At 28.0% G+C, this 12,569-nt stretch overlaps 1 protein-coding gene across 1 annotated transcript in view; it reads right to left on the minus strand.

Moving 5' to 3' along the window:
* Positions 1–1,306: 1,306 nt before the first annotated feature.
* Positions 1,307–12,569, minus strand: part of LOC111620770 (serine/threonine-protein kinase DCLK1-like) — a 63,419-nt gene continuing 52,156 nt past the window's right edge. Inside the window, exons 11-14 of the mRNA XM_023362770.1 lie at positions 11,754–11,832; positions 7,721–7,801; positions 4,157–4,273; positions 1,307–1,958 (exon numbers count right to left, since the gene is read on the minus strand). Coding sequence (XP_023218538.1) covers positions 1,836–1,958; positions 4,157–4,273; positions 7,721–7,801; positions 11,754–11,832 — 400 coding nt within the window. The 3' untranslated portion in view covers positions 1,307–1,835. The remainder of the gene's footprint in view (positions 1,959–4,156; positions 4,274–7,720; positions 7,802–11,753; positions 11,833–12,569) is intronic.

Raw genomic sequence — 12,569 nt, forward strand, 5'->3', positions numbered from 1 at the left:
ATAGAAAATATTTTTCTTGTACTGAATCTAATTTTGATTAATGTAATAACAAACTTTCTATAGAAAAATATGCTTGTAACTCTACAAACCTGATTGACAAGATGGCAATTTAACCATCTATCTCTAGACATATTTACTTCATATCTCATTGTTAACTTAACCTTATTATAGTCCAATAATTTGGCAGATCACCTGTGCATATGCTTTCTTAATTATAGGTTTGCTGTATTCTTAGGCATTTTAACTAAATAATCATATATTTATATAACATAAACATTGTATATGCCCTTGTACTCGAATCTCTATCTATGACTGTTTCTTTATGAACACATACATATTATATAGCACTGAAGAGGGGTTGAGAGTTCATATTAACCCAGAACGGATATGTAGAAGAAAGAATTGAATAAATTGTATGTTTTTAACCTTCAGATATTTTACTTGCTGAACGGAATACTATACCTATAAATATAGCATTATNTTTAAACTCATAGATTATAACAAAATGTAGAAAACATTGCAAGGCAAAACATTACCAGGGTTGAGCCACCAAAAGTAGTTAGGGCAGAACTCTTACAAGGATACTGCAACATTTTGCAATTTTAAATCTGGTCAAGACCAAGATCATTCAAAATTCTGGCAATCACAAGGCTGGAAGAATTTTTCTGGATATATATATTTACAGTAAACTTAGAGAATTCCAAAGCTTTTCCCAAATTTTTATTTTTACTAAATGCTGCTATATAAAGCCACAACAACTGATATATGAAATGAAGAGAGAGAAAGCTATCCTGTTGAGTCCAATCTGAAGTCAGAAACCACTTACTTCAAATGTTACTAACTTTAAAAAATTCAAACATGTAAACATGCTACTGTTGAAAAATAGATATAATACTTATGTGTCATGGCAAAAAAGTTTATATATATATCCAATTTAGGAAAAGTTACTTTGAATTTTTAGTGTAATGTGATAGTTTCATATTTATTTTCATATCTTTATTGTAAATACTTCAAATTAAAATTAAAAATGCAAATACAAATATATTTGCAATTGATATTCATATTTACAAAAGCAAAATTTCCTATTTAAACAGTCATTCAAATGAAAAATTTTAATCAACTTAAGTACAACAATATCTGTTTTAACATAGAAATTATATAAATGATAGTGAGTGTTTAATGGATCATTAGTAATGCTGATAGATATAAAAAACTTTTTCCAATAAAAAATTTCTTGCATTGATAAAGAAAAATAAATTATAGATACATATACAAAATTATATTATAAATATTCAATATGTTGTATGTTATCTAATAGCTAAAATATCTATAATAAATTATTGCTTTAATTGTAAGAAAGATTATTCAAAATGTGCCACTTATATTTTGTTTGACTTAAATTTACATAATACAGTGTATAAGTGAAATTAATTTCAATATATTCCAAACTCTGTTCTACTTATACAAAATAAGTTGCACAACCTCTTTGTTATCCTGATATATAAATTACTGTACTTGTTGGTAGCGTAGACGACACTAAATGCTTAGAACATTGACGATTACATAAATCTAGACATTTTTTGGTAATCAATTATCAAATAACTTTTTAGTGGCAATTATTAATTTTTTTTAGGAACTTTTGTCAAACCTATAATTATTACAATAATTTATGGCTGGATTAATCTACTAATTTATTTTTCTACCAGATTTCTAACATGGATATATAGAATATATTCATTTTAGATGCAAAAAAGCTATCTACTCTTAAGGCAAGATGAGCAAAATATTCAGCACTTTCAATTGACATTGCAAGGCAATTGTTTTTTTTTTTTCTTTTAGAAAACTTCTTCTTCTAATTGGAGTCTTTGAAGAACTATTGGTGAGACTGATCTTGGTGATGCCTGAGAAGAACGGGAATGTGCTTGAAAATAATTCTGTTCTTTGTCAAGTGGAGTAGCCTAGGATAATTAAACATTTTTTAATTTATATATTATATATTTTCTATATTTATATAAATGTTAATAAATTATGTTAATTGGAACTTTTCAGCTAAAAGAGATATATTAATAAACATTCAATCTACAGAAAATACATTTATTTAAGTTGCAATTACATTATAATTAAGACATTTTATTTTCAATTACTGTTAATGCATGACATAAATTATTATTATACATTAACCTCAAAATCATATTCTTAAACCCCTTCTATAATAATTATGCACTTGAACACCCAAATATTTCTGAATACATACAAAATCTGAAGATTTATCATCAGTTTTTAAAGGCAGAGAGACTGAATATATTTATCTTTAAATATATTATTTGGAGGAAATAAGATATAATACAGTAAAGAATGTCAAATTTTTCTCTTGATTATGGAGCTTAACAGTATTTAAGTGATTCCAGATGTCTAAGATGGTGAAGATGCTGCTCTGGAAACCTGATTTTTGAGTCTAGCTTAAAATTTGACTTGGATATGTTTGGACACCGTCCTTTATCACCCACAACACCATTGCAAATCTTACTGAACATGCAATAAGCATGGAAACAAAAAACACATTTGAATTTGGAAAGAAAGTTTTTCACTGTATTATAAATTATTTCCTTTAAAGGTTTAAAGATTTAAAATTAAATGATATACAAAATAAACATTTTGGTATATTAAATCTTTCTTATAACAATTTCTAAATAATTAATTTTTGTCAATCTGACTATTAAATAATTTATATAAAAATATTTTAAAATTAATAATGTTTTCAACAGAGTAGTTTGTTCATGTCGATGCAATCTACAATGGATCCAGTACAAAGAAATTTCTGTAATCTTACTTACTGTTTTGAAAAATAATGTTACATATATCTGAAATTTGAATTTTAAAATCAAACAACCTATGGAAGACAATAACTTTTTATTTTCTTAATTTTGACATTATATACATATGGATAAAGCAAAATGAATAATGAAATTGAAATCAAAAGAAGCAGAATAGAAATATTTATGGTAGTTAAAATATTATTATTATTTACTTAGGATTGTATGATAAAAAGAAAAATANTTGAGATGAATGAAAAAATATATTAATATTATAATCATTTTAACAGATTTTCCAGTTAAGAAAAATTTATTCATCCAAAAGTGTCTTTCTGAAATTCACATCTTTATTATCATAGTGCTTTAGATCTCCTACAATCAACCTTCAGAATATTAAGTCAAAAATAAAATAACATGCTTTCAAGAATATCCATCAAAAACACAAAAAGGGCATGTGAGAAATGTAGAATTGTGTAGTGTTAGATGTGTGGGTTTTAACCCACACATTTAACACTACACAAAAGCTGTCTTTTCAATAATAATTTCTGAAAGTCTGAAAAATATAATTTTTAATAAATGTCTGATTTATTATTTTGATTGTTAATATTCCTGGAGATATGTTTTAGAAATCCAAAATAGCTAAAATAATAAAAGTGTAAACTCAAGGAAAGCAGTTATAGGTAAATAAGTTGATTTGGAAGCTGTTTGTAAGTTAAATGAAAAAAATTTAGGCGTTTTGGTAAATTAGAAATATAAAATTTGATTATTTTACATTATTTTTTTTTATTCATAATGTATAATCCCTTTTATATATTTTACAGAGAAGATAAACTTTTAATATATCACAATTTTTATGAAAAACTCTGCAAAACTTTGTAATTCCATATTTTATATGGATATAATCAAAATGATGTCTGACTGATAAAATAAAACTGAACAAACATGTGTCTTTTGAAAACTCAAATACTTATTTGAATCAATACAAAAAACAAAAAATATATAAATGCTATTATTATTATTATTATTTTGTTTGTGGANTTAGAAAATCTTATGTCCTATCAACATTGCTTCTAATTTTAGAAATAGCCAGAAATCACAGGGAGCTAAGTCAAGTGAACAGGCAAAATTATCTAATTGGGTAGTCACTTTTTTGGCCAGAAAGTCTTTTGCTGTGAATGCACTGTAAATTGGTGTATTGTCAATGTTGCCAAAGTGCAATACAGAACTTTATTACCTTCCCAAAAGCTAACCGACAACTGATTCTATCAGCTTGCAATTTACAAATGTATAGTTCATAGTCTATCACAATAAAACTACATATATTAATAACAATATCGACTTACAGTGATCACAGCTACACCAGCATACTGAGAACAATATTTACGTTTATGATCAAAATGCATACTAAGTTTTCTTGAAACAGTTGAATGCATGTCATAATCTGGAGCCATTGCATCCTCCTACAAAATACAAAATTGTTAATAATATGAAATCTAAATTATTAGAGAGGTTGAGGTGCACGTTTTAAACGTGTAAACGTGTACGTGTGACGTTCGGCGCCGCTTTCCCGTAAGCCTAAAAGTGTGACGATGGTGTTTGGAATGTCGAGCGTGATTCCACCGACTATCCAAACACCATTGTCAAACTTTTAGGCTTACGGGAAAGCGGCGCCGAACGTCACACGTACACGTTTACACGTTTAAAACGTGCGCCTCAACCTCTCTATTTTCTGCATAGAATTAATTTAAAATGTAATGTTAAAAATGCAATTGTATATAATGATGATTTGATACTATTTTACATGTAATATTATATATCTTATATTAAATTTTAAGCACCAATTGATAATTATTAAGGCTATGACATATATGCACTAAAAATTATAAAGTTAGTTTTTTATAACTATCTATATATGATTTTTAGTGCCTAGATATCCTAGTCTTAATTGTAAATATTTTCTTTCTTTCATAATTAATTGTAATTATAAAGTTTTCAAAAAATAAATTGTGCAATAAATATTTAATTTTTTACTAAAATATATGAATTAAAAAAATGTAGTGTTCAATAATTTATCTATGAATGCAATGCTAATTTTTATAAGACAGAGATAAATGATAAACTTGTAAACACAACCATTATGGAGCAGTGGAGTGTAGTAAAAATTATAATTAAAATAATATAATAACCATCAAAAATAACAAATTCCAAACTGGAATAATGTACTGAAATGCATTTACTATACAGTAATCTTTATATTATACAAACAATAAATAAAATTAAACATGATTATGTTACATTAATATTCTAATAATGGATCAATATCATGAATTCTGTTAAATTAATTTCTACAGAAAAAAAAGTTATTATATCAATCACTTATAAGTTAACTGTTAAGAAAATCAAATCAAAAGCCACAATTTTAAATCAGATAGCCATGATAGCTAACTATAGAAAATATTTTTGACTTTTTAACGGGTGTTGTCATGGAGCAGAGTCCACTGTCCACTCTGGTACAACTGTGGCCAAAGTCGCTGGACGCATTTCAGCAGCCGTTTCAAAACTCCCTCGTAATTCTGTGTTGATGGTTGTATCGTCGGGTAAAAATTCATGATGGATCAAGCCTTTACTGTTGAAAAAGGCAATCAACATAGTCTTAATCCTGGATTTGGTGAGACAACATTTTTTGGGAGGGGGATGACCATGAACACTATTCCATGGACTGTTGCTTGGTCTCTGGATCGTACTGGTAGCACCACGACTCATCCCCTGTAATGATTATTTCCAAGAACTGCGGATTCCAGTCACACGCACTAATGAAATCTCCAGAGGTTTCCATCTGATGTTGCTTTTCCTCGTCTGACAGCGTGTGCGGTACAAACTGGACACAAATCTTACGCTTTTGCAAATGTTCGTGAACAATGGTGCTCATACTGTCCTTGCTTATCTTCAAATCTTCTGCTATCATTCTCAAAGACAGGCGCCAATCATCCGCAAGCATCCAAAGATAAAAAGTAACTTGACAAAGCACATTACACTAATGAGATCCTTCTCAAAAGCTACACTCAGAACTCCTACGTCTAGAAGTATTTCCATTTCTTTGCAGTCATCTCTCCTACCCATGTCCCATATAACTCCTGACAACCCTGCTGATAACTCTAATGATGACACTGATGATCTGAAATCATTACCAGCCTTTGAAAAATTCAATGAGTAATATATTAATCTGAATAACTTTTTTTAAATAAATGAACTTTAATTTTTTTGGTACAATGTTTTTAATAATTTCTGCTGATTGTATTTTTATGTTCTGTAATATGTAAGAGATAAAAATTAAAACAAATTTATCAAGTTGGAGTTTCCTTTAGACCACTTCTTTTCCAAGACTAAATAAAACAATTAAACTCCTTGTTTATTGACCAATTCATTTAATGGCCTAGTCACAGGAACAGAACTTGGTCATTAAGCAAGGAATGCCTGTATTAGAAAATCTTATGTCCTATCAACATTGCTTCTAATTTTAGAAATAGCCAGAAATCACAGGGAGCTAAGTCAAGTGAACAAGCAAAATTATCTAATTGGGTAGTCACTTTTTTGGCCAGAAAGTCTTTTGCTGTGAATGCACTGTAAATTGGTGTATTGTCAATGTTGCCAAAGTGCAATACAGAACTTTATTACCTTCCCAAAAGCTAACCGACAACTGATTCTATCAGCTTGCAATTTACAAATGTATAGTTCAAACATGTTCAAACACAAATGCTCATATGATTTTGATACAATTACATCACATGTGTAAGGTTGCTGACTTCAAGGGGAGTACACTTTATCCTGTGTCAGAATGAGCCTAAGGGAAACTGCATATGTGGGCGGTGGCAAAGGAGGCAAATGAAGAACAAGTGTTTTACAAGAGAAAACCCATTTATTTGTTCGAATTCATGCTTACATCGATATTGGACAATTCCAAAATCCCAGTGTTCCTATGAAACAATGAGAGTTCGGGTGATCGGTTGTAGCCAAGGTAGACAAGAGGGATCGCTGGACGTTGCAGATGTTCAGTGTTAAACTGTGGCATCCTAGGTGATTGGCAGTAGCACAACACAATAGATAAAGCACAACTGTAGGCTTAATCCAGAGGAGACTCTTCTTCGACCTTGAAATTCCAATTTTTATAGTTTTCCCCCACTAGTCGCATTTCGGATTAATCCCTCGCTTCCCGATTGGTCCCTCCTTTGCCTCCAGGTGCAAGACGAAACCTTTCGGGTCGCAGGAAAGGTCCAATTTGAGGTGTCCATCTAATACCTCTTTGTTGACTCTGCTCAATGACTGTTTATAAAACAATAACACCTGCACTCATAACTCAGGCCGTTGTTTACCATTTCTTGACGTCTAAGAATTTAACGATCATTTTCATCTTTCATCTATCAAAAATTCTCCTTTTTTTGTTCAAAAAGATTTATCTCGGCCAACATTTTATAGACTTGCGAGTCAATGATCTACCAATTTATGAGCACTTGTGTTAGAGTTTGTCTTCCGCTAAGACCTTGACAGATAGTTTGACACATACTCAAACATTTCCGAGTCTCCTTGTTTACATCTTGTGTTGTGCAAGAATTTCACGGTTTACTCGAGTTTAAACCTTGTCTGGGAATCCACACATGCAACACTATGCAGCCATTCCAGAAGTTAAAGTGTCACATCTTGTATTTTTAATTTTTATATGTTCAAGAATTTCCATTGTTTTATAGTTATTGTTGAATAAGATTTAATTTTTCCTATGTCAAATTATGAAAATCTAGAACATGAGCTAGGTTTAGAGTGGTTTAAATAAATTATTTTAAGAAATGTTTTAAAAATTATATGATCTTAATATTTTATAAATAAATAAATGAATATAAAATATAGTAACATACTGCAACCCAAGGATGTTCTAAGACTTGTGTTGCACTATATCTTCTATCAGGATGAAGCTGTAACATTTGTGTAATTAATTCCTATAAAAGATATTAACAAAAAACTTTTTAAAAAGAAGTTTAAAATTACACCTGCTTAAAATCATTATTGTAATAATATGTAAACACAGTAAAAATAAAATATTAAATTATTCTTAAAAAATAAAATTAAGAAACTTTTATCAGACCATGTATTTTTTTTTTGAATATGTTATAAATATAAATTTTAACTTTGATGAAACAAACATTTAACTTTAATAAATACTACATAAAAATACAAAAAAGTATTTATGAATTTAGAAAAGTATAGAAAAGGAAGTTTAGGACAAAATTTAAAAATATTTATAAATGACATATATTTAATGAATAATATATTCAATCTTTCAGATCCATTATTAGTTCATTTGAATCAAAGAACAGTTATAAATCCTTAGATGAATTCATCACAGTAAGTCGCTTTGTTTTTATTTTAAAATGAAGTTTCTAACATAGTATTCAAAATTAATATTACAATTGATTAGTTTTTCTTTCTTTAATTCTTAAAAAAATGTGTATAATACAGTGCTTCTACTAAAACTTCCCCACAATATCTGGTTTGAAGCTACAAAACTGGACAAACAATAAAGAAAATTTGCTTCTGGAGGTTTTGAAACAGTGAAAACTGAATGTTATAGTTCCTATCAATATACATAGACTCTGTTTACCCATCATATTCTGTTTTACATAATTCTAAACTGTTTAATAAGTAGTTCTAAGTTCAGGATGTCAGATTTTGACTGAAAGCATTGCTTTTAATAGGAATGTTGACTTCCTAATTTATTTATTTATAAAAACTGTTGAAAAAGATAAATATATCTAAAATATTTTTAAAATATTAATATAAATAAAAAATTATATAAACAAGTATAATAGTATTTTTCCAAAAATATCAACAAATATTATCATTAATTTTTCTGATTTTCATCTTATCACCTTCCTTTTAAAAATAGTTAAATGGCTTCATTACTCAAAAATACAAACAAAATTATATTTTGTTTGAATAACTTTTCATGAAAATTTTAAATTTAAGCAATAATAAATGTTTAAAAACTTCCAGAAACTTTGTATTTTTACTTTATGTTGATCAGTTTTATAAATCAAAAAATGCTGATTGTATTACAGTAGAACCTCGATTATCCGCCCTAATTGGGGACTGGGATGGGGTTAGTCGGATAATTGAAAAGTCGGATNCCCTCATTTTAACAGACTCCAATTTAGCAGACAAAAATTTCTATCCTAAAAAAACGTTTTTTTTTTAATTAGTAAATAGAGCAAGTTAAAATTTTGGGTTGCTTAGCCAGTAAGTATAAATTATGCAATATACATTATAATAATATTTTGTTTGTACTCATACATTATAACAACTAGTGATGGGACGATTAGTCACAATCAGAATTCAGAAAAATCAAACATTTTCCAGGTATCGGAATCGGAATTGAGAAAATTTCATCACAATTTCTGATTCTTAAAAACAATTCTTCCACATTTTAAAAGAAAAATTAATTATCTGTTTCACTCAAAGATGAAAAATTTTTTAAATTATGATACAGTAATACCCCGACTTACGCGAATCCGGAGTTACGCGATTTTCAAATCTCGTTGATTCGTCTTTTGTTTGAGCGCCACGCAACTCTTAATTACTCATTTCCCCCCACACTATTGTTTGGCTTACATGTTCGGACGTATTCGACATATAGCTACAATTTATTTTGTGTTATTTGTATGTATTTATATGCAAAATTATACCCCGACTTACGCGAATTTGACTTACGCGGTTATCGCTCGGTCCCACCTATCGCGTAAGTTCGGGGTATTACTGTATTTTAACAATTAATTATTAGTTTATTGGAAACTTTTATGTCAACAAAGCAAAGAATACGTGATGTAATGTCTGTTATGGCAGACTCTAACCATGGTTACTAGATAATCTACAAAACATGCTCTAACTTCCCATTTTAGGGAAGAATAGGGTGAGTTTAAGGGTGTCATCTGGCTGGCTTAACTGGCAATCTCTATTCTGTATCTGTATATACAGGGTGTAAAAAATTTGAGGGGTTGTAGAGAGGTTAATTTCGAATTGAAAACTCTAGGGACATTTTTTGATTTGAAGCATTCATTTTGAGTTATAAGTGATTTTAAAAAGATGGTCTAAGAACATTTTTGAATATGCATATTTTGGGTGTATATGTCTGCTTCAGGTTGGTGATAAGTTCCACAATTAACCAAAATTTGCATATTCAAAAATTTTCTTAAAACATTACAAATATGGAATGTTTTAAACATTTAAAAGTTTAATGTTTAAAATTGCAGATAATATGTAACCAATATCAAACTAACATGCAATTATTGACAAATATTTTCATACATCTATTGGCATTTTGCTAAACAGGAAGTGATGTCACATTTTTAAAATTGCTTATAACTCGAAATGAATACTTCAAATCAAAAAATGGCCCTAGTTTTCAACTCAAAATTAACTTCTACAACCCCTCAAATTTTTTACACATCTTTCTGTTACACTCTGTATATTAAAAGCAAAATGTTAAAAGCAGTTTGTTTGAAGTGTCACTTAAACAATATAAATTTAAAAATTAATTTGATTTATTTTAATTTTAATTATTTTTTTAATAATTTTTATTTATTGAATTTTGCCTGCAGTTTTGGGATCCTTAATTCCAATTTTTTAAAATTAATTGCAACTCTTTTATTGTGACATGACTATAGAAATTGCTTTAGTGTTGTTTTGCATAAAAGATAATCAAATGTTAGTTTATTTTAATTTTTTAGTAATTTCATTAATTTTTGTTTCATAAATTTGCCTGCTTTTTAAAAATTTTAATTATAAGTGAGTTAACATTGATTGAACTATTGGGCTACCGAGTTTTAAATCAAGACTGGTGGTCAGCAAAAATATTTAAGTGTTGGCAGAACAGTTTAAAATGTAAACAAAATTATATTTTAATTGAAACAATATTGTATAAAATAGTTTTTAATATGTTTAGTATGTTTACTTTTAATGATAAAATGACATTATAATTATGAAAGTTATTGATGTTGATTCACAGATATGCTGTAATACATTAAATTTTTAAATGAGATTTGCACGATTCTGAATAAAAATACTTGTTTGCACTGTTTAATTCCATTTTGAGTTTTAAAAATTGACTTTTTTCAAAATGAGTTGGTCTAGATATTTGTGGCTTGAGTGAATGAATTCAAAAATTGGTTAACTCGTGACAATATTTGTTTGGCTCATTTGCCAAACCTCATTTAGTATTAAATACGATGGAGTTAAATCATTTACAAGACATGCCCATTGCAAAAAGTGTGGAAAAAAAATGCATCTTCTCATTTATCTTCCCTCTCCCCATGGTCATTGCATTGGCTAACAAAGCAGTTTCCAAATATGGTAATCCAACATGACAAAATGGAATAGTTCTTCAAGTAAAAGTGAATTAATTAGTTGTAATTTCTTTGAGAGTAGTGTTGCAATAGTAACTTTATCCACCATAATATTACAAATTAATTTTGTAGTATACNCACATATAAATGGAGATTTCTCACATTTCTTTCAAAAGATTGATTTTGGATTTCCCAAATCATTTTCCATTCTTCAGCTTGATGTTTATTAATTAATGAATGTACCATGCTTGTAATATAAATCATTAATTTTTCTAAACTAAAATAAACATTAGAAAGTACTGTATTAATTAAAAAGAATCAGAATAGGGAGAAATTGTGGTATCGTCCCATCACTAATAACAACATTTTAACATATCCTATATATTTAAGTTTGTCATTAATACTTCTTTTTAGAATACATTTGATTTAATGAACTTTCTGCAATAGCAGATATCCCTTTCCCACTATTAATCATTGAATCAAGGGCCTACAGTATTTCTTTTTAATGTTCATAAGTGAAATTAACAAAATTGCATTTCAGAAAAACATTTTACCTAAAAAATGGAGGAAAGCCACATAGTAAAATGTAAGTTATGACACCAGCAGCCCAAACGTCTACTTTAAGTCCATAACTGAAATAGTAAATATTTGTTTTAAAAAAAGTAAATAGACATTTTAATTACATTATTCATATATAAACAATTTAAATAAATGTTATATACAAATAGTCAAATAATTCTTAACAATTTTAAAATATCTCTAAATAATATTTGATTAAAATCACCATCTGAACATACAGTTTTTAGCTTTAATTCAAATACACTTAAATATAATATTTTGTTTCAAATATCCTGTGATTTAACTATTTTAAAATGATGTTAAATTTTAATTAAGAAATTATTCAAAATAATCTTATCTGAAAATCTTAAATTCATTTAGATATTACATGTATAACATACTTGTCTGTAAATCTTCTCAACTCAGTGGATTTAAGTGTAAAAATCTTTTTTGATCTTACTATATGTAGGATAGGAATAAAATATCTTAATATATACTATGTTATATTCTTACTGAAGAAAATCTACCAATGTAAAGCAGATAAAAATAAAATTTCCAGATGACATAGGCAATATAATAAACAACATTGTGAATAAAGATCTAAGAGACACTAGTCTATTGTCATTCACTAATAAGCTTAATGTGGGACTGTGCTAAGCTCATTACATCTGAGAATGACATAAATAATCCAAAACAGTTGGAAATCCTAGATATTTACAAAGTAAATACACACCTAGAATGTATTAACTATTGTAATGTAGACTCATTGTCCATCTCATAGAAATCATTATACAAAATATAATTTTTTTAT

The sequence above is a fragment of the Centruroides sculpturatus genome, unplaced genomic scaffold (genome assembly GCF_000671375.1).
Source record: "Centruroides sculpturatus isolate CEXI.00-Female unplaced genomic scaffold, Cexi_2.0 scaffold204, whole genome shotgun sequence".
Classification (NCBI taxonomy): Eukaryota; Metazoa; Arthropoda; class Arachnida; order Scorpiones; family Buthidae; genus Centruroides; species Centruroides sculpturatus.